The sequence below is a fragment of the Oncorhynchus nerka genome, linkage group LG3 (genome assembly GCF_034236695.1).
Source record: "Oncorhynchus nerka isolate Pitt River linkage group LG3, Oner_Uvic_2.0, whole genome shotgun sequence".
NCBI classification, from domain to species: domain Eukaryota; kingdom Metazoa; phylum Chordata; class Actinopteri; order Salmoniformes; family Salmonidae; genus Oncorhynchus; species Oncorhynchus nerka.
In genome coordinates, this window is record NC_088398.1 from 87588248 (window position 1) to 87611954 (window position 23707).

The following is a 23707-nucleotide window of genomic DNA, read 5'->3' on the forward strand; positions in this document are numbered from 1 at the left end:
CATAGAGCATTGGCGCTATAATGAATTGGTGACAGTAGTAACACAGTAAATGTTAATAAAGTTTACCATTTCATCTTGTCGTTGGGTCCAGAGGAGAAGGTGGAACTCTTTAAGACCTCCCCCATCTCCTCTCTACAGAAGCTGAAGTTGTTGATGGTCCACATGTAGGAGAACTTCACTACTTTCACCTGAAACAAAAAGGCAACAATCACAACCCTTCCATCCATTTCAAAAGACAGCCTGTTGACAAAAGCTAAAATACAGAAAGAGAAAATGCCAAAATGAAATATAACGCCAAACAATCAATGGTGATTGACCTAGTGAACTAATCTACCCTAGATTTCTGCCATGGGCGGACAGTGGGCAGACATCCAGACAGACAGAGGAGGGCGGACAGAGGCGGGCAGACCGACAGAGGCGGGCAGACCGACAGAGGCGGGCAGAAACAGACACACACCTACCTGTGTGTAACACCAGCTCTCTGCCACAGGTCCAGTAGACATGTCCCCTGGTGGAGGAGGGACATGTGACATGGCCAGCTTCCCCCTCAGCAGCAGCTTTAACACTTAACCTTTCCTACAGGGGAGCAGAGGAGCGGTTAAGACTAATAAACAACCTCCTAAACCTAAACATCAGACTGGGACTGGGCCATCAGCACGCCATTACCACATCAGACTGGGCCACCAGCACTCCATTACCACATCAGACTGGGCCATCAGCACTCCATTACCACATCAGACTGGGCCATCAGCACTCCATTACCACATCAGACTGGGCCACCAGCACTCCATTACCACATCAGACTGGGCCACCAGCACTCCATTACCACATCAGACTGGGACTGGGCCATCAGCACTCCATTACCACATCAGACTGGGCCACCAGCACTCCATTACCACATCAGACTGGGCCACCAGCACCCCATTACCACATCAGACTGGGCCACCAGCACTACATTACCACATCAGACTGGGCCATCAGCACTCCATTACCACATCAGACTGGGCCATCAGCACTCCATTGCCACATCAGACTGGGCCATCAGCACCCTATTACCACATCAGACTGGGCCATCAGCACTCCATTACCACATCAGACTGGGCCATCAGCACTCCATTACCACATCAGACTGGGCCATCAGCACTCCATTACCACATCAGACTGGGCCACCAGCACTCCATTACCACATCAGACTGGGCCACCAGCACTCCATTACCACATCAGACTGGGACTGGGCCATCAGCACTCCATTACCACATCAGACTGGGACTGGGCCATCAGCACTCCATTACCACATCAGACTGGGCCACCAGCACTCCATTACCACATCAGAGTGGGCCATCAGCACTCCATTACCACATCAGACTGGGCCATCAGCACTCCATTACCACATCAGATTGGGCCATCAGCACTCCATTACCACATCAGACTGGGCCACCAGCACTCCATTACCACATCAGACTGGGCCACCAGCACTCCATTACCACATCAGACTGGGACTGGGCCATCAGCACTCCATTACCACATCAGACTGGGCCATCAGCACTCCATTACCACATCAGACTGGGACTGGGCCATCAGCACTCCATTACCACATCAGACTGGGCCATCAGCACTCCATTACCACATTAGACTGGGCCACCAGCACTCCATTACCACATCAGACTGGGCCATCAGCACTCCATTACCACATCAGACTGGGCCATCAGCACTCCATTACCACATCAGACTGGGACTGGGCCACCAGCACTACATTACCACATCAGACTGGGCCATCAGCACTCCATTACCACATCAGACTGGGACTGGGCCACCAGCACTACATTACCACATCAGACTGGGCCATCAGCACTCCATTACCACATCAGACTGGGACTGGGCCACCAGCACTCCATTACCACATCAGACTGGGACTGGGCCATCAGCACTCCATTACCACATCAGACTGGGACTGGGCCATCAGCACTCCATTACCACATCAGACTGGGACTGGGCCATCAGCACTCCAATACCACATCAGACTGGGCCACCAGCACTCCATTACCACATCAGACTGGGCCATCAGCACTCCATTACCACATCAGACTGGGCCACCAGCACTCCATTACCACATCAGACTGGGCCACCAGCACTACATTACCACATCAGACTGGGCCATCAGCACTCCATTACCACATCAGACTGGGCCATCAGCACTCCATTGCCACATCAGACTGGGCCATCAGCACTCCATTACCACATCAGACTGGGCCATCAGCACTCCATTACCACATCAGACTGGGCCATCAGCACTCCATTGCCACATCAGAGTGGGCCATCAGCACTCCATTACCACATCAGACTGGGCCATCAGCACTCCATTACCACATCAGACTGGGCCATCAGCACTCCATTACCACATCAGACTGGGCCATCAGCACTCCATTACCACATCAGACTGGGCCACCAGCACTCCATTACCACATCAGACTGGGACTGGGCCATCAGCACTCCATTACCACATCAGACTGGGACTGGGCCATCAGCACACCATTACCACATCAGACTGGGCCACCAGCACTCCATTACCACATCAGAGTGGGCCATCAGCACTCCATTACCACATCAGACTGGGCCATCAGCACTCCATTACCACATCAGACTGGGCCATCAGCACTCCATTACCACATCAGACTGGGCCATCAGGACTCCATTACCACATCAGACTGGGCCACCAGCACTCCATTACCACATCAGACTGAGACTGGGCCACCAGCACTCCATTACCACATCAGACTGGGACTGGGCCATCAGCACTCCATTACCACATCAGACTGGGTCACCAGCACTCCATTACCACATCAGACTGGGACTGGGCCATCAGCACTCCATTACCACGTCAGACTGGGCCACCAGCACTCCATTACCACATCAGACTGGGCCATCAGCACTCCATTACCACGTCAGACTGGGCCACCAGCACTCCATTACCACGTCAGAGTGGGCCACCAGCACTCCATTACCACATCAGACTGGGACTGGGCCATCAGCACTCCATTACCACATCAGACTGGGCCACCAGCACTCCATTACCACATCAGACTGGGACTGGGCGATCAGCACTCCATTACCACATCAGAGTGGGCCACCAGCACTCCATTACCACGTCAGACTGGGCCACCAGCACTCCATTACCACATCAGACTGGGCCACCAGCACTCCATTACCACATCAGACTGGGACTGGGCCATCAGCACTCCATTACCACATCAGACTGGGCCATCAGCACTCCATTACCACATCAGACTGGGCCACCAGCACTCCATTACCACATCAGACTGGGACTGGGCGATCAGCACTCCATTACCACGTCAGACTGGGCCACCAGCACTCCATTACCACGTCAGACTGGGCCACCAGCACTCCATTACCACATCAGATGAAGTCACAAAACTACTGAAACCAGGTTAGAGGTTAAGGAACAAGGGCTAGAGGGGGGATGAGAGAGATGGCACTGGGATGTTACAGAGTTCTATTTAACAACAAGTGATAGCCACCAACAACAGGGAAACATTTGAATATGGATCTATTTTTGACTGTTAGTAGGTACGTGGCAGGCAGAGCATTGTCATAGTGAAGCAAATAACTGTAATTGACCGTTAATTAACATACGCACATCTCTGGCTTCTTCACACACAAGCCGCTGATGCAAAACTTTGGAATATCTACATTATAAAAAGTCTATTTAATATAACCTACACCTTCAAAGGTCTAAAGAAACATGATAAAGAAAATGTAGTCTTTCAGAACAGAATGATAATTCTGAGTCTTCCTTATGTTAGGTCCTGATATTGTTACTTCCAGCCTATAGACAGAGACTAAAACAGGAAGCTCCCGTGCTCAGGTCTGTTCAACACTGGCCCGACCAATCTGATTCCACGCTTCAAGATAGCGTCGATCACGTGGACTGGGATATGTTACGCATTGCGTCAAAAAACAACATTGACGAATACGCTGATTCGGTGAGCGAGTTTATTAGCAAGTGCATCGGTGATGTCGTACCCACAGCGTCTATTAAAACATTCCCCAACTAGAAACCGTGGATTGATGGCAGCATTCGCACAAAAGTGAAAGCACGAACCACTGTTTTAATCAGGCAAGGTGACCGGAAACATGACCGAATACAAACAGTGTAGCTATTCCCTCCACAAGGCAATCAAACAAGCTAAGCATCAGTATAGAGACAAAGTAGAGTCGCAATTCAATGGCTCAGACACGAGAGGTATGTGGCAGGGTCTACAGTCAATCACAGACTACAAAAAGAAACCCAGCCCCGTCGCAGACCGGGATGTCTTGCACCCACACAGACTAAAACAACTTCTTTGCTCGCTTTGAGGACAATACAGTGCCACTGACACGCCCTGCTACCAAAACCTGCTACCAAAACCTGCGGGCTCTCCTTCACTGCAGCAGACGTGAGTAAAACATTTAAACGTGTTAACCCTCGCAAGGCTGCAGGTCCAGACGGCATCCCCAGCCGCATCCTCAGAGCATGCGCAGATCAGCTGACCGGTGTGTTTAGGGACATATTCAATCAATCCTTATCCCAGTCTGCTGTTCCCACATGCTTCAAGAGGGCCACCATTGTTCCTGTTCCCAAGAAAGCTAAGGTAACTGAGCTAAATGACTACCGCCCCGCAGCACTCACTTCCGTCATCATGAAGTGCTTTGAGAGACTAGTCAAGGACCATATCACCTCCACCCTACCTGACACCCTAGACCCACTCCAATTTGCTTACCGCCCCAGCAGGTCCACAGATGACACAATCGCAACAACACTGGACTAACCCATCTGGACAAGAGGAATACCTATGTGAGAATGCTGTTCATCGACTGCAGCTCAGCATTTAACACCCTAGTACCCTCCAAACTCGTCATCAAGCTTGAGACCCTGGGTCTCGACCCCACCCTGTGCAACTGGGTCCTGGACTTCCTGATGAGTGGCCCCCAGGTGGTGAGGGTAGGTAACAACATCTCCACCCCGCTGATCCTCAACACTGGGGCCCAACAAGGGTGCGTTCTGAGCCCTCTCCTGTACTCCCTGTTCACCCACGACTGCGTGGCCACGCACGCCTCCAACTCAATCATCAAGTTTGCAGACGACACTACAGTTGTAGGCTTGATTACCAACAACGACAAGACGGCCTACAGGGAGGAGGTGAGGGCCCTCGGAGTGTGGTGTCAAGAAAATAACTTCACACTCAACATCAACAAAACAAAGGAGATGATCGTGGATTTCAGGAAACAGCAGAGGGAGCACCCCCCTATCCACATCGACGGGACAGTAGTGGAGAAGGTAGTAAATTAAGTCCCTCGGCGTACACATCACAGACAAACTGAATTGGTCCACCAACACAGACAGCATGGTGAAGGCGCAGCAGCACCTCTTCAACCTCAGGAGGCTGAAGAAATTTGGCTTGTCGCCAAAAGCACACAAACTTTTACAGATGCACAACCGAGAGCATCCTGTCGGGCTGTATCACCGCCTGGTACGACAACTGCTCCGCCCACAAGCATAAGGCTCTCCAGAGGGTAGTGAGGTATGCACAACGCATCACCGGGGGCAAACTACCTGCCCTCCAGGACACCTACACCACCCGATGTCACAGGAAGGCCATAAAGATCATCAAGGACAACAACCACCCAAGCCACTGCCTGTTCACCCTGCTATCATCCAGCAGCATACCACTGCAGGCTTGCTTCTGAAGCTAAGTAGGGTTGGTCCTGGTCAGTTCCTGGATGGGAGACCAGATGCTGCTGGAAGTGGTGTTGGAGGGCCCGTAGGAGGAACTCTTCCCTCTGGTCTAAAATATCCCAATGCCCCAGGGCAGTGATTGGGGACACTGCCCTGTGTAGGGTGGTGTCTTTCAGATGGGACGTTAAATGGGTGCCCTGACTCTGAGGTCATTAAAAGATCCCATGGTACTTATCGTAAGAGTAGGGGTGTTAACCCCGGTGTCCTGGTTAAATTCCCAATCTGGCCCTCAAACCATCACGGTCACCTAATAATTCCCAATTTACAATTGGCTCATTCATCCCCCTCCTCTCCCCTGTAACTATTCCCCAGGTCGTTGCTGCAAATGAGAACGTGTTCTCAGTCAATTTACCTGGTAAAATAACGGACAAATAAAAAATAATCCAGAAGACGAGGTCAGTACTGGTAAAGCAGGGACCGAGAGACTGAAAAACAGCTTCTACCTCAAGGCCATCAGACTGTTAAACAGCCATCACTAACATTGAGTAGCTGCTGCCAACATACTGACTCAACTCCAGCCACATTAATAATGGAAAAATTGATGTAATAAATGTATCACTAGCCACTTTAAACAATGCCACTTAATATAATGTTTACATACCCTACATTACTCATCTCATATGTATATACTGTACTCTATACCATCTACTGCATCTTGCCTATGCCGTTCTGTACCATCACTCATTCATATATGTTTACATACATATTCTTCATCTCTTTACACTTGTGTGTATAAGGTAGTAGTTGTGAAATTGTTAGGTTAGATTACTCGTTGGTTATTACTGCATTGTCGGAACTAGAAGCACAAGCATTTCGCTACACAAGCATTAACATCTGTTAACCATGTGACCATTAAGAAACGTTTTATTTTATGTAGAAAATATTAACACTAAAATATTACCGAGCCTATATACAGGGGGTACCGGTAACGAGTTAATGTGCAGGGGTACAGATTAGTCGAGGTAATACAGTACAATCATGGAGTAACCAAAAAGTGTTACATATAAATATATTTCATATTTTAGATTCTTCAAAGTTGCAACACTTAACCCTTTGACAGCGTGGCACACGCTTGGCATTCTCTCAACCAGCTTCACCTGAAATGTTTTTCCAACAGTCTTGAAGGAGTTCCCACATATGCTTTTCCTTCACTCACAAAAATCTCACATTTGGACTCAGACCAAAACACAGATTTCCACCGGTCTAATGCCCATTCCGCGTGTTTCCTGGCCCAAGCAAGTCTATCCTTCTTATTGGTGTCCTTTAGTAGTGGTTTCTTTGCAGCAATTCGACCATGAAGGCCTGATTCACGCAGTCTCCTCTGAACAGTTGATGTTGAGATGCGTCTGTTACTTGAACTCTGAGGCATTTATTTGTGCTGCAATTTCTGAGGCTGGTAACTAATGAACTTAACCTCTGCAGGGGAGGTAAATCTGAGTCTTCCTTTCCTGTGGCGGTCCTCATGGGAGCCAGTTTCATCATAGCACTTGATAGTTTTTGCGATTGCACTTGAAAAAACATTAAAAGTTCTTGAAATTTTCCAGATTAAGACATGAAGGTCAGTCGAAGTAATGGACTGTCGTTTCTATTTGCTTATTTGAGCTGTTCTTGCCATAATATGGACTGGGTATTTTACCAAATAGGGCTATCTTCCATATACCACCCCTACCATGTCACAACACAACTGTTTGGCTCAAATGCATTAAGGAAAGAAATTCCACAAATTAAACTTAAGGCACACCTGTTAATTGAAATGTATTCCAGGTGACTACCTCATGAAGCTGGTTGAGAGCATGCCAAGTGTGTGCAAAGCTGTCAATTATTATATTTATTTGATTTATATAGGCAAGTCAGTTAAAAACAAATTCTTATTTACAATGACGGCCTACCCAAACCTTAGCGACGCTGGGCCAATTGTGCGCTGCCCTATGGGAATCCCAATCACAGCCGGTTGTGATACAGCCTGGAATCGAACCCGGGTCTGTAATGACACCTCTAGCACTGAGATGCAGTGCCTTAGACCGCTGCGCCACTCGGGAGCCCCATCAAGGCAAAGGGTGACTACTTTGAAGAATCTGACATTTAAAATACATTTAGATTTGTCTAACACTTTTTTGGATACAACATGAACACAGAAGTGTTATTTCATAGTTTTGATGTCTTCACTACTCTACAATGTAGAAAATAGTTATAAAATTTTTAAAAATGGAATGAGTAGGTGTCCAAACTTTTGACTGGTTCTGTACATCGGTAGGGGTAGGTAGGGGTAAGTGTCTATGCATGGGGGGGGTCAATGTAAATAGTCCATGTGGCCATTTGATTAGTTGTTCAGCAGTTTTTTAGCTTGGAGGGTAGACGCTTTTAAGGAGCCTTTTGGACCTACAGTCCCGTACTGCTCGCCAAATGGTAGCAGAGAGAACAGTCTATGAATAGGATGGCTGGAGTCTGACAAATTTGAAGGCCTTCATGACATCACCTGGTACAGAGGTCCTGGATGGCAGAAAGCTTGGCCCCAATGATGTACTACTGGGCTGTATATACTACCCTCGGTAGAGCCTTGCAGTCAGATGCCGAGCAGTTGCCATACCAGGCGGGGATGCAACAAGTCAGGGATGCTCTCGATGGTGCAGCAGTACAACTGAGGATCTGACGACCCATGCCAAATCTTTTCAGTCTCGTGAGGGGGAATAGGCGTTGTCGTGAACCTCTTCACAACTGTCTTGGTGTGTTTGGACTAGAGGTCGACCAATTATGATTTTTCAACACCGATACCGATTATTGGAGGACCAAAGAAGCCGATACCGATTATTGGAGGACCAAAGAAGCCGATACCGATTATTGGAGGACCAAAGAAGCCGATACCGATTATTGGAGGACCAAAGAAGCCGATACCGATTATTAGAGGACCAAAGAAGCCGATACCGATTATTAGAGGACCAAAGAAGCTGATACCGATTATTGGAGGACCAAAAAAGCCGATACCGATTATTAGAGGACCAAAGAAGCCGATACCGATTATTAGAGGACCAAAGAAGCCGATACCGATTATTGGAGGACCAAAGAAGCTGATACCGATTATTAGAGGACCAAAGAAGCCGATACCGATTATTGGAGGACCAAAGAAGCTGATACCGATTATTAGAGGACCAAAGAAGCCGATACCGATTATTAGAGGACCAAAGAAGCCGATACCGATTATTGGAGGACCAAAGAAGCTGATACCGATTATTGGAGGACCAAAGAAGCTGATACCGATTATTGGAGGACCAAAGAAGCTGATACCGATTATTGGAGGACCAAAGAAGCTGATACCGATTATTGGAGGACCAAAGAAGCTGATACCGATTATTGGAGGACCAAAGAAGCTGATACCGATTATTGGAGGACCAAAGAAGCTGATACCGATTATTAGAGGACCAAAGAAGCCGATACCGATTATTGGAGGACCAAAGAAGCTGATACCGATTATTAGAGGACCAAAGAAGCCGATACCGATTATTAGAGGACCAAAGAAGCTGATACCGATTATTGGAGGACCAAAGAAGCTGATACCGATTATTGGAGGACCAAAGAAGCTGATACCGATTATTGGAGGACCAAAGAAGCTGATACCGATTATTGGAGGACCAAAGAAGCTGATACCGATTATTGGAGGACCAAAGAAGCTGATACCGATTATTGGAGGACCAAAGAAGCTGATACCGATTATTGGAGGACCAAAGAAGCTGATACCGATTAAAATCGGCCAATTTATTTTATTTTATTTGTAATAATGACAATTACAACAATACTGAATGAACACTTATTTTAACTTAATATAAAACATCAATAAAATCAATTTAGCCTCAAATAAATAATGAAACATGTTCAATTTGGTTTAAATAATGCAAAAACAAAGTTTTGGGGAAGAAAGTAAAAGTGCAATATGTGCCATGTAAGAAAGCTAACGTTTCAGTTCCTTGCTCAGAACATGAGAACATATGAAAGCTGGTGGTTCCTTTTAACATGAGTCTTCAATATTCCCAGGTAATACGTTTTAGGTTGTAGTTATTATAGGAATTATAGGACTATTTCCTTCTATACCATTTCAATTTCATTAACCTTTGACTATTGGATGTTCTTATAGTCACTTTAGTATTGCCAGTGTAACAGTATAGCTTCGGTCCCTCTCCTCGCTCCTCCCTGGGCTCGAACCAGCAACACAATGACAACAGCCACCACATCGAAGCAGCGTCACCCATGCAGAGCAAAGGAAACAACCACCCCAAGGCTCAGAGCGAGTGAAGTTTGAAACGCTATTAGCGCGCGCTAACTAGCCAGCCATTTCACTTCGGTTACACCAGCCTCATCTCGGGAGTTGATAGGCTTGACGTCATAAACAGCACAATGCTCGATGCACAACGAAGAGCTGCTGGCAAAAGCACAAAAGTGCTGTTTGAATGAATGTTTACGTGCCTGCTTCTGCCTACCACCACTCAGTCAGATACTTAGATACTTGTATGCTCAGTCATATTATATGCAACGCAGAACACGCTAGATAATATCTAGTAATATCATCAACCATGTGTAGTTAACTAGTGATTATGATCGATTGTTTTTTTATAAGATAAGTTTAATGCTAGCTAGCAACTTACCTTGGCTTACTGCATTCGCGTAACAGGCAGTCTCCTTGTGGAGTGCAACGAGAGAGAGGCAGGTCGTTATTGCGTTGGACTAGTTAACTGTAAGGTTGCAAGATTGGATCCCCCGAGCTGACATGGTGAAAATCTGTCGTTCTTCCCCTGAACGAGACAGTTAACCCACCGTTTCTAGGCATTGAAAATAAGAACATGTTCTTAACTGACTTGCCTAGTTAAATAAAGATTAAATAAAAAATGTAGTGTAAAAAAAATAATACTAATAAAAATCGGCGCCCAAAAAATAACGATTGTTATGAAAACTTGAAATCGGCCCTAATTAATCGTCCATTCCGATTAATCGGTCGACCTCTAGTTTGGACCATGTTAGTTTGTTGGTGATGTGGACACCAAGGAACTTGAAGCTCTCGACCTGCTCTACTGCAGCCCCATCAATGTGAATGGTGGCATGCTCAGCCATCCTTTTCCAGTTGTCCACAATAAGCTCCTTTGTCTTGATCACCTTGAGGGAGAAGTTGTCTCTGAACTCCCTATAGGCTGTCTCAGGCTTGATCACAGATAATGATAATGGTGTTGGAGTCGCGTTTGGCCACAAAGTCGTGGGTGAACAGGGAGTACATGAGGGGACTGAGCACACATCCGAGGGGCCCCCATGTTGCGGATCAGTGTGGCAGATGTTGCCTACCCTTCCCACCTTGGGGTAGCCCGTCAGGAAATCCAGGATCCAATTGCAGAGGGAGGTGTTTAGTCCCAGGGTCCTTAGTTTAGTGATGAGTTGAGGGCACTATGGTGTTGAACGCTGAACTGTAGTCAATGAACAGCATTCTGACGCAGGTGTTCCTGCTTCCCAGGTGGGAAAGGGCAATGTGGAGTGCAATAGAGATTACATCATTTGTGGATCTGTTGGGTTGGTATGGTAGTCTGGAACAGCTTGTTGGCCCATGCATGCCTTGAAGCACGCATAGAAATAGTTTAGCTCGTCTGGCAGGCTCATGTCACTGGACAGCTGGCGGCTGGGCTTCCCTTTGTAGTCCGTAATAGTTTGCAAGCCCTGCCACATCCAGCGAGCATTAGAGCCGGTGTAGTAGTAATCAATCTTAGTTATGTATTGACGCTATGTTTGTTTGATGGTTTATCGGAGGGCATAGTTGGATTTCTTATAAGCATCCAGGTTAGAGTCCCACTCCTTGAAAGCGGCAGCTCCTTTAGCTCAATGCAGATGTTGCCTGTAATCCATGGCTTCTGGTTGGTGTACAGTTGAAGTCAGAAGTTTACATACACTTAGGTTGAGTCATTAAAACTCGTTTTTCAACCACTCCACAAATGTCTTGTTGCCAAAACTATAGTTTGTTAAGTCGGTTACGTAATTTCTTAGAAACAGTGAATTTGAAGTGAAATCATCTGTCACAATTCCAGTGGGTCAGAAGTTTACACTAAATTCACTTTTTACTTTTTGTTTACATACACTAAGTTGACTGTGCCTTTAAACAGCTTGGAAAATTCCAGAAAATTATGTAATGGCTTTAGAAGCTTCTGATTGACATCATTTGAGTCAATTGGAGGTGTACCTGTGGATGTACACTGCTCAAAAAAATAAAGGGAACACTAAAATAACACATCCTAGATCTGAATGAATGAAATATTCTTATTAAATACTTCTTTCTTTACATAGTTGAATGTGCTGACAACAAAAATCACGCAAAAAATTATCAATGAAAATCAAATTTATCAACCCATGGAGGTCTGGATTTGGAGTCACACTCAAAATGAAAGTGGAAAACCACACTACAGGCCGATCCAACTCTGATGTAATGTCCTTAAAACAAGTCAAAATGAGGCTCAGTAGTGTGTGTGGCCTCCATGTGCCTGTATGACCTCCCTACAACGCCTGGGCATGCTCCTGATGAGGTGGCGGATGGTCTCCTGAGGGATCTCCTCCCAGACCTGATGTCCCAGATGTGCTCAATTGGATTCAGGTCTGGGGAACGGGCAGGCCAGTCCATAGCATCAATGTACCTAATCTCGGTACCTAATGGCAGTCAGGCTACCTCTGGCGAACACATGGAGGGCTGTGCGGCCCCCAAAGAAATGCCACCCCACACCATGACTGACCCACCGCCAAACCGGTCATGCTGGAGGATGTTGCAGGCAGCAGAACGTTCTCCACGGCGTCTCCAGACGCTGTCACGTCTGTCACATGTGCTCAGTGTGAACCTGCTTTCATCTGTGAAGAGCACAGGGCACCAGTGGCGAATTTGCCAATCTTGGTGTTTGTTCTCTGGCAAATGCCAAACGTCCTGCACGGTGTTGGGCTGTAAGCACAACCCCCACCTGTGGACGACGGGCCCTCATACCATCCTCATGGAGTCTGTTTCTGACCGTTTGAGCAGACACATGCACATTTGTGGCCTGCTGGAGGTCATTTTGCAGGGCTCTGGCAGTGCTCCTCCTGCTCATCCTTGCACAAAGGCGGAGGTAGCAGTCCTGCTGCTGGGTTGTTGCCCTCCTACGGCCTCCTCCACGTCTCCTGATGTACTGGCCTGTCTCCTGGTAGCGCCTCCATGCTCTGGACACTACGCTGACAGACACAGCAAACCTTCTTGCCACAGCTCGCATTGATGTCCCATCCTGGATGAGCTGCACTACCTGAGCCACTTGTGTGGGTTGTAGACTCCGTCTCATGCTACCACTAGAGTGAAAGCACCGCCAGCATTCAAAAGTGACCAAAACATCAGCCAGGAAGCATAGGAACTGAGAAGTGGTCTGTGGTCACCACCTGCAGAACCACTCCTTTATTGGGGGTGTCTTGCTAATTGCCTATAATTTCCACCTGTTGTCTATTCCAGTTGCACAACAGCATGTGAAATTTATTGTCAATCAGTGTTGCTTCCTAAGTGGACAGTTTGATTTCACAGAAGTGTGATTGACTTGGAGTTACATTGTGTTGTTTAAGTGCCTTTATTTTTTTTGAGCGGTGTATTTCAAGGCCTACCTTCAAACTCAGTGCCTCTTTGCTTGGCATCATATGAAAATCAAAAGAAATAAGCAAAAGACTTCAGATTTTTTTTTTTATAGCCCTCCGCAAGTCTGGTTCATCCTTGGGAGCAATTTCTCAACACCTGAAGGTACCACGTTCATCTGTACAAACAATAGTACGCAAGTATAAACACCATGGGACCAGGCAGCCGCCATACCGCTCAGGAAGGAGACGCGTTCTGTCTCCCAGAGATGAAAGTAATCCCAGAACAGCAGCAACGGACCTTGTGAAGATGCTGGAGGAAATGGGTACAAAAGTGTCTATATCCACAGTAAAACAAGTCTTTTTCGACATAACCTGAAAGGCTGCACAGCAAGGAAGAAGCCACTTCTCCAAAAACGCCACAAAACAGCCCGACTACAGTTCGCAACTGCACATGGGGACAAAGATCGTACTTTTTGGAGAAATGTCCTCTGGTCTGATGAAACAAAAATAGAACTGTTTGTCCATAATGACCATCGTTATGTTTGGAGGAAAAAGGGGGAGACTTATAAGCTGAAGAACACCATCCCAACCGTGAAGTACAGGGGTGGCAGCATCATGTTTTGGGGATGTTTTGCTGCAGGAGGGATTAGTGCACTTCACAAAATAGATGGCATCATGTGGCAGAAAAATTATGTGGATATATTGAAGCAACATCTCAAGACAGGAAGTTAAAGCCTGGTCGCAGATGGGTCTTCCAAATGGACAATGACCCCAAGCATACTAACAAAAGGATAACAAAGTCAAGGTATTGGAGTGGCCATCACAAAGCCCTGATCTCAATCCTATTGAACATTTGTGGGCAGAACTGAAAAGGCATGTGAGAGCAAAAAGGCCTACAAACCTGACTCAGTTACACCAGCTCTGTCAGGAGGAATGGGCCAAAATGCACCCAACTTATTGTTGGAAGCTTGAGGAAGGCTACCTGAAACGTTTGACCCAAGTTAAACAATTTAAAGGCAATGCTACCAAATACTAATCAAGTGTATGTAAACTTCTGACGCACTGGGAATGTGGTGAAATAAATAAAAGCTGAAATAAATCACTCTATTATTCTGACATTTCACATTTTTAAAATAAAGTGGTGATCCTAACTAACCTAAGGCAGGGAATTTTTACTAGGATTAAATATCAGGAATTGTGAAAAACTGAGTTTAAATGTATTTGGCTAAGGTGTATGTAAACTTCAACTGTACGTACGGTCACTGTGGGGACAACGTCATCAATGCACTTACTGATGAAGCCAGTGACTGATGTGGTGTATTCCTCAATGCCATCTGATGAGTCCCGGAACATATTCCAGTCTGTGCTAGCAAAATAGTTCTGTAGTTTAGCATCTGCGTCATCTGACCACTTCAGTATTGAGCGAGTCACTGGTACTTCCTGCTTTAGTTTTTGCAGGAATCGGGAGGATAGAATTATTGTCAGATTTGCCAAATGGAGGGCGATCTTTGCACGCATCGCTGTGTGTGGAGGAAAGGTGGTCTATTTTTTTCTCTCTGGTTGCACATGTGGTAGAAATGAGGTAAAAAAATATTTAAGTTTCCCTGCATTAAAGTCACTGACCACTAAGAGCATTTTCTTGTTTGCTTATGGCCTTTTAGATTACTACGGAAAATACAGATAAATAAAACTAGGTAAATAGTGTGGTCTACAGCTTATCATGAGGTATTCTAACGCAGGTGAACAAAACCGAGACTTCTTGGGCCTATAGGCTACCTTTGCAGATTTGGCCACTTTAGTAGCAATACCAACCGTATCAAAACATATGGGTCTATGTGCTAGACTACATGATGCATGCGACTATGATTTGAAGAAGTCGCAAAAAAAATGCATGAACTGTTTCTTGCCTTAGACTGCACCCGCTGGGCATTATTCACAAAATAATATTTTCACCCATCAGAATATTCTCAATTAAATCTTGTCTTTGCATTTACAAAATAATATAAGTGTGAAAATTGTTTGGATTTTGAATGGACTATTATCCTGCACCTGTCAGAAAAGTTTTCAGTTTCTATGAGCTGCTTTTGAAAGCAGAATTCAAATTGAAAACATTATTGGCATTGGGTTAGGGTTAGCCCTAACCCATTGTTGAATTTGATTTTCATAATGGAAAGCTAGGACTGATGGTTTGGTTAGCTATACTAAAAAGTCTGTTTGGTTTCCACAGCAACTACTGTAGCTATCTAGTAAACTTGCAAGCTACTTCTACGTACAAATTAACACATTTCTAGCGGCAAATGCGTTAAATTATAACCATGGTATAAAATGCAACTCTACTAGCATGACATGGAACACAACACGCAATGCCCCTGTTGACGATCCCTATTCTGTTGTTTATCTTGAATGCGTTTTTTTACTTTATCAGTTACATATGGTAATGAATTGAGTCAATTCCTGTGAGAGTTGGGATATACAGTGCCTTCAGAAAGTATTCACACCACTTGATTTCTCCAAATGTTGTGTTATGGGCTGAAAATAAAAATGGATGAAATTGAGATGTGTGTAGGCTAGTAACACAAATACCCCATATTGTCAAAGTGGAATTATGTTTACACATTTTTACAAATTAATTAAAAATGAAAAACAATAGCACCTGGTGGTGCTGACTTGCTGCACCCTCGACAACTACTGTGATTATTATTTGGCCCTGCTGGTCATTTATGAACATTTGAACACCTTGGCCATGTTCTGTTATAATCTCCACCGACACAGCCAGAAGAGGACTGGCCACCCCACATAGCCTGGTTCCTCTCTAGGTTTCTAATCTCCACCCGGCACATCCAGAAGAGGACTGGCCACCCCTCATAGCCTGGTTCCTCTCTAGGTTTCTAATCTCCACCCGGCACAGCCAGAAGAGGACTGGCCATTCCTCATAGCCTGGTTCCTCTCTAGGTTTTGGCCTTTCTAGGGAGTTTTTCCTAGCCACCGTGCTTCTACACCTGCATTGCTTGCTGTTTGGGGTTTTAGGCTGGGTTTCTGTACAACACTTTCAGATATCAGCTGATGTACGAAGGGCTACATAAATACATTTGATTTTGATAGCGTTGAACATGATTTTTGAATGACTACCTCATATCTGTACACCACACATAAAGATAATTGTAAGGTCCCACAGTCAAGCAGTGAATTTCTAACAGATCCAACCACAAAGACCAGGGAGGTTTTCCAATGCCTCACAAAGCACACCAATTGGTAAATGTGTAAAAAAAATATTTAAAAAAAGCAGACATTGAATATCCCTTTGGGAAACGAGGATACCTAGTCAGTTGTAAAACTGAATTCATTCAACTGAAATGGGTCTTCCACATTTAACCCAAACCCTCTGAGAGGTGCGGGGGGCTGCCTTACAATCAACATCTACGTCAACGGCGCCCGGGGAACAGTGGCTTAACTGCCTTGCTCAAGGGAACAGTGGGTTAACTGGGTTGCTCAGGGGAACAGTGGCTTGACTGCCTTGCTCAGGGGAACAGTGGCTTAACTGCCTTGCTCAGGGGAACAGTGGCTTAACTGCCTTGCTCAGGGGAACAGTGGCTTAACTGCCTTGCTCAGGGGAACAGTGGCTTAACTGCCTTGTTCAGGGGAACAGTGGGTTAACTGCCTTGCTCAGGGGAACAGTGGGTTAACTGCCTTGCTCAGGGGAACAGTGGGTTAACTGCCTTGCTCAGGGGAACAGTGGGTTAACTGCCTTGCTCGGGGGAACAGTGGGTTAACTGCCTTGCTCAGGGGAACAGTGGCTTGACTGCCTTGCTCAGGGGAACAGTGGCTTAACTGCCTTGCTCAGGGGAACAGTGGCTTAACTGCCTTGTTCAGGGGAACAGTGGCTTAACTGCCTTGTTCAGGGGAACAGTGGCTTAACTGCCTTGCTCAAGGGAACAGTGGGTTAACTGCCTTGCTCAAGGGAACAGTGGGTTCACTGCCTTGCTCAAGGGAACAGTGGGTTCACTGCCTTGCTCAAGGGAACAGTGGGTTCACTGCCTTGCTCAAGGGAACAGTGGGTTAACTGCCTTGCTCAAGGGAACAGTGGGTTAACTGCCTTGCTCAAGGGAACAGTGGGTTAACTGCCTTGCTCAGGGGCAAACCGGCAGATGTTTGCCTTGTGAGCTTGGGGATTCGATCCAGCAACCTTTCGGTTACTGGCCCAAAGCTCCTACCGGCCAGGACACCCTCGCATGGTGAAGTCATTAATTACACTTTGGATGGGGTATCAATACATCCAGTCACTACAAAGACACAGGTTTCATTCTCTAATTCAGTTGCCAGAGAGGAAGGAACCCACTCAGGGATTTCACCATGAGGCCAATGGTGACTTTAAAACAGAGTTCAATGGCTGTGATAGGAGAAAACAGAGGATGGATCAACAACATTGTAGTTACTCCACAATACTAACCTAATTGACAGAGTGAAAAGGAAGCCTGTACAGAACACAAATATTCCAAAACATGCATCCTGTTTGTAACAAGGCACTAAAGTAAAACTGCAAAAAATGTGGCAAAGAAATTAACTATGTCCTGAATAAAAAGTGTTATGTTTGGGGCAAATCCAACGCATCACTTTGAACCAGGCTCCATATTTTCAAGCACGGTGGTGGTTGCGTTATATTATGGGTATGTTTGTCATCGGAAAGGACTAGGGAGATAAAAATAAATGGAATAGAGCTAAGCCAGGGCAAAATCCTAGAGTAAAACCTGGTTCATTCTGCACTCCAACAAACACTGGGAAACAAATTCACCTTTCAGCAGGACCTAAAACACAATGCCAAATATACCCTGGAGTTGATTGCCAAGATGACATTGAATGTTCCTGAGTTGCCTAGTTATGGTTTAGACTTAAACTGGCGTGAAAATCTATGGCAAGACTTGAAAATGGCCACCTAGCAATGACAGCCTGAATATTTTTTTAAGAATAATGTGCCGATATAGTACAATGTCTAGTACAGATGTGCAAAGTTCTTAGAGACTTACCCAGAAAGACTCACAGCTGTAATCGCTGCCAACGGTGATTCTAACAGGTATTGACTCAGGGTAGGAATAATTATGTAATCAAGATATTAACGTTATATATTTCATAAATATTTAATACATTTTAGAATTTTTCTTCCACTTTCACTTCATAGTATTGTGTTGATCGTTCAATTATTATTTTTTACAATTAAATCTATTTTAATCCCACCTTGTAACAAAATGTGGAAAAAGCCAAGGAGTGTGAATACTCTGTCCACCCCTATTCTTTGACACCCTGATGAAGGCTGTTGTAGACACAACACGTCTGTGTTCTTTCATTTTTATTCTTGCCATGCATAAGCCGTAAAACAATATAGGCTTTTACATTTTTCCACTATATGAGAGTGCCTTGATTACTTCTGTAAGTTTGTTTGCACAAAGGCTTTTCGGGCATTGTTCGCTATCTAGCATCAACTTCTTGTTGATCTATAGTATTTCATGATCAAAGACCTCAGATTTACTATAAACCGAAGAACCTCTGTGTCTCTGCATTTGCAATGATGTCAGTACATTTGGTAGGCTAACAATTACCATCAGAGTGCAGTTTTGGAGAAGCCTAGTTAACGGTCAAGTGGGATTTGACACCAGTGACTCATGACTGCCGGTAACACGGTCACCGTAATAGCCCTAGCCCCAGACAACGGCTCGTCGCGCGACCCGTCTCAACAGGCCCGTCTCAACAGGCTCGTCTCAACAGGCTCGTCGCGCGACCCGTCTCAACAGGCTCGTCGCGCGACCCGTCTCAACAGGCTCGTCTCGCGACCCGTCTCAACAGGCTCGTCTCAACAGGCCCGTCTCAACAGGCCCGTCTCAACAGGCTCGTCTCAACAGGCCCGTCTCAACAGGCCCGTCTCAACAGGCCCGTCTCAACAGGCCCGTCTCAACAGGCCCGTCTCAACAGGCCCGTCTCAACAGGCCCGTCTCAACAGGCCCGTCTCAACAGGCCCGTCTCAACAGGCCCGTCTCAACAGGCTCGTCGCGCGATTCGTCTCAACAGGCTCGTCTCAACAGGCTCGTCGCGCGACCCGTCTCAACAGGCTCGTCTCAACAGGCTCGTCGCGCGACCCGTCTCAACAGGCTCGTCTCAACAGGCCCGTCTCAACAGGCTCGTCTCAACAGGCTCGTCTCAACAGGCTCGTCTCAACACGCTCGTCGCGCGACCCGTCTCAACAGGCCCGTCTCAACAGGCCCGTCTCAACAGGCCCGTCTCAACAGGCCCGTCTCAACAGGCCCGTCTCAACAGGCTCGTCTCAACAGGCTCGTCGCGCGACCCGTCTCAACAGGCTCGTCTCAACAGGCTCGTCGCGCGACCCGTCTCAACAGGCTCGTCTCAACAGGCTCGTCGCGCGACCCGTCTCAACAGGCCCGTCTCAACAGGCTCGTCTCAACAGGCCCGTCTCAACAGGCCCGTCTCAACAGGCCCGTCTCAACAGGCTCGTCTCAACAGGCTCGTCTCAACAGGCTCATCATCATCTAGCTGTGTTTCATCTCTCAACAGCTCTGGAAGACAACACTGACGTTGAGCTGCCCTGTGACAACTGAAACTTTCAAACTTCTGCTTGCCTCTTATTTGCCCGGGAATACTATTCTAATTAAGACTGGTGAGGACACCAAAACACACCCATCATGTTATTTAGACTGGCGAGGACAACAAAACACACCCATCATCACTAACCCTTCATATTTAGACTGGCGAGGACAACAAAACAACCATCATCCCTAACCCTTCCTATTTAGACTGGTGAGGACAACAAAACACACCCGTCATCCCTAACCCTTCATATTTAGACTGGTGAGGACAACAAAACACACCCGTCATCCCTAACCCTTCATATTTAGACTGGTGAGGACAACAAAACACACCCGTCATCCCTAACCCTTCCTATTTAGACTGGTGAGGACAACAAAACACACCCATCATCCCTAACCCTTCATATTTAGACTGGTGATGACAACAAAACAACCATCAACCCTAACCCTTCCTATTTAGACTGGTGAGGACAACAAAACACACCCGTCATCCCTAACCCTTCCTATTTAGACTGGTGAGGACAACAAAACACACCCGTCATCCCTAACCCTTCATATTTAGACTGGTGAGGACAACAAAACACACCCGTCATCCCTAACCCTTCATATTTAGACTGGTGAGGACAACAAAACACACCCGTCATCCCTAACCCTTCATATTTAGACTGGTGAGGACAACAAAACACACCCGTCATCCCTAACCCTTCCTATTTAGACTGGTGAGGACAACAAAACACACCCGTCATCCCTAACCCTTCCTATTTAGACTGGTGAGGACAACAAAACACACCAGTCATCCCTAACCCTTCATATTTAGACTGGTGAGGACAACAAAACACACCCGTCATCCCTAACCCTTCCTATTTAGACTGGTGAGGACAACAAAACACACCCGTCATCCCTAACCCTTCATATTTAGACTGGTGAGGACAACAAAACACACCAGTCATCCCTAACCCTTCATATTTAGACTGGTGAGGACAACAAAACACACCCGTCATCCCTAACCCTTCATATTTAGACTGGTGAGGACAACAAAACACACCCGTCATCCCTAACCCTTCATATTTAGACTGGTGATGATATAATACAAAATCCACCAGACTATGAATAACTTGATATGCATTGTAACATATCCACTACGTTTCTATCATGGCGTTAAGTTGGTAAGAAATCAGACCTGTCAAACGTGTACTGTACTCACCAGCAGATGTTGATAGGAATGCTTATATTTCATGCTATTGATGGGAATCCCATGTACGCACCTCAGGACGGGTGATCAAAGTAATGGTTAGAGATCAGAGTTCCCTTGGACCTAGAGTTATCACTGACTGCTTCATGGTGCTGTCTGGAGATCCCACTCTGAGGAAAGAACATAACCAACAATTAGACACTTGTTGGGACAAATAAAAAATAAACCCTTTTGTCATCTGGGCCTGAAAAAGAAGTGACTTTCAAAAAGCAGCAGTGTCCTGACATGGCTACAGATCAACCAACACCCTGATAATAACCAACATAAATAATGTCAGAATAAGATAATTACATTTCATATATCTTGTCATATCTCTTAGAAGCATGTAGGACTTGTCAAATGACACTGCTGTAGTCTGATGTTTTGGAGCAAGCTAGCTAGCTAAAGTTACTGGATGTTAGCTCTCAAAATGTTCACTTAATGTTTACCTGGGATCCCACATAAAACATAAATTGTAGCTAAAAGCTTTATGAATGTCAGTTGGTGAACAGTGAGAAATAGTTTGCTTTATAAGTGCCACATCTTCCAAACAAAAGTAGCTAGCCAGCTAAGGACCGGTCTCTTATCCTTACTGACATGTCAGCTAACAATATAGCCGGATAGTTTATCTTTGTTCATCCTTTTGTTTTAGGACAAACGTATTTGCTATCCGCCTACGATTAATTTAACAATGTGCAGCCAGAAGATGTTATCTTTATCGGTGGTTTGTGTTGGCTAGCTAACGTTAAATCAGCTAGATTCAAAATAGCTATCTAGACTGCCCTCTAAACTAGTTAAACTAGCTAGCTTGATAAATGTTTGGTAAACTGGCGAAGCTGTACAATGACTATGTACTGTAGCATAGCACGCTAGCTCACGTCTAAATAGTGTTTTCCTCTGCGAGCTGTCAAAACTCCAACTAAATAACTGGTTGACTAACTTAACGTTAACAATAACACGGTGGCACAACTAATGGCTAACTGGGAAGTGTAGTTAGCCGCGTTAGCTAACGCTGGCTATGTTTGACCAGGCCTGGCTAGCTAACAGCAATTTTAAAATCACTGTTATGTTTGACCAGGCCTGGCTAGCCAACAGCAGCTTTAAAATCACTGTTATTATGTTTGACCAGGCCTGGCTAGCTAACAGCAGCTTTAAAATCACTGTTGTTATGTTTGACCAGGCCTGGCTAGCTAACAGCCGCTTTAAAATCACTGTTAATCTGATTGGTCAAAATCAGGCTTCAAAACAAAGGCGCCTCAGCACATTTTGGGAAACACTGGTACCAACCACCATTGGTACACTAGTTACAGATGCTCAAATACAAACACAATGATTGGTAACTGAACAACACGACTGGTTCGATAATAATGTTTTATGGTTAGGGTCCAACGAAATGCTTATTCTAATGGAAAAGGTTGGCTATCTAGGGGAAATGGGAAAAAAATCATGTTTATTTTTACTACGAACCTTTCATTTCCATGCTTCCACTAAATGCAACGAATCGTATCTCAGCCGTTCATTTCACCATCAGTTATTTTTGCTAAACAATGTAAAACTGCGTTTGAAACATTCTAGATACGCAATATTTTATAGCTATATGTTTTTCAAAGTCTACCATGCTAGGCTAGTTGTAGCTTTGTGTGGTGGAGGCAGATCAGCTAGCTTCTCCCTGCAGACAACGCGTGCGCGGAAATGGCAAACTTCCTGGTGTCATCAGCAGGTGATTTCTGTGGTGTGTTTTATCCTGCTCAGCCCTCGTGCCGCTTTCAAAACAACTGGCAACTCGGAACAATACAAGGTCATATCATGACGTCAGTGATCTTCAGGTCGTAAAGTTGGAGCTCAAGAAAGAGACCAGAGTTCCCGAGATGGAATTCCGAAATGGATGACCGACCGTTCAAATCATTTTTTTCCCAGTCGGATTTCGCGAGTTCCCAATAGTTTTGAACGCACTGAAGTCGGAATTTGGAGATATCAGAGTTACCAGTTGTTTTGAACGCGGCATCACTCAGTGGAGGGATAATTACTAATTTGTCATATTTAAAAATATATATATATTTCACCTTTATTTAACCAGGTATGCCAGTTGAGAACAAGTTTACAACTGCGACCTGGCCAAGATAAAGAAAAGCAGTGCCACAAAAAACAACAACAGAGTTACACATGGGATAAACAAAAATACAGTCAATAACACAATAGAAAAATCAATATACAATGTGTGCAAATGGAGTAAAGAGGTTAGGCAATAAATAGGCCATAGTACATTTACATTTACATTTAAGTCATTTAGCAGACGCTCTTATCCAGAGCGACTTACAAATTGGTGCATTCACCTTATGACATCCAGTGGAACAGTAGTGCATCTAAATCTTTTAAGGGGGGGGGGGTGAGAGGGATTACTTTATCCTATCCTAGGTATTCCTTAAAGAGGTGGGGTTTCAGGTGTCTCCGGAAGGTGGTGATTGACTCCGCTGTCCTGGCGTCGTGAGGGAG

The 23707-nt window shown here is 45.6% G+C and overlaps 1 protein-coding gene across 2 annotated transcripts in view; it reads right to left on the bottom strand.

Annotated features, from left to right (window-relative positions):
* Positions 1-22957, bottom strand: part of LOC115126570 (speckle-type POZ protein-like A) — an 82622-nt gene extending 59665 nt beyond the window's left edge. The window contains exons 1-4 of one of the 2 annotated variants that reach the window (XM_065016453.1): positions 22682-22957; positions 21249-21345; positions 462-576; positions 67-188 (exon numbers count right to left, since the gene is read on the bottom strand). In XM_065016453.1, coding sequence (XP_064872525.1) covers positions 67-188; positions 462-533 — 194 coding nt within the window. In that variant the 5' untranslated portion in view covers positions 534-576; positions 21249-21345; positions 22682-22957. Of the gene's footprint in view, positions 1-66; positions 189-461; positions 577-21187; positions 21346-22681 lie in introns of both variants that reach the window. The other variant, XM_065016448.1, reaches the window with a different exon arrangement.
* Positions 22958-23707: the final 750 nt, after the last annotated feature.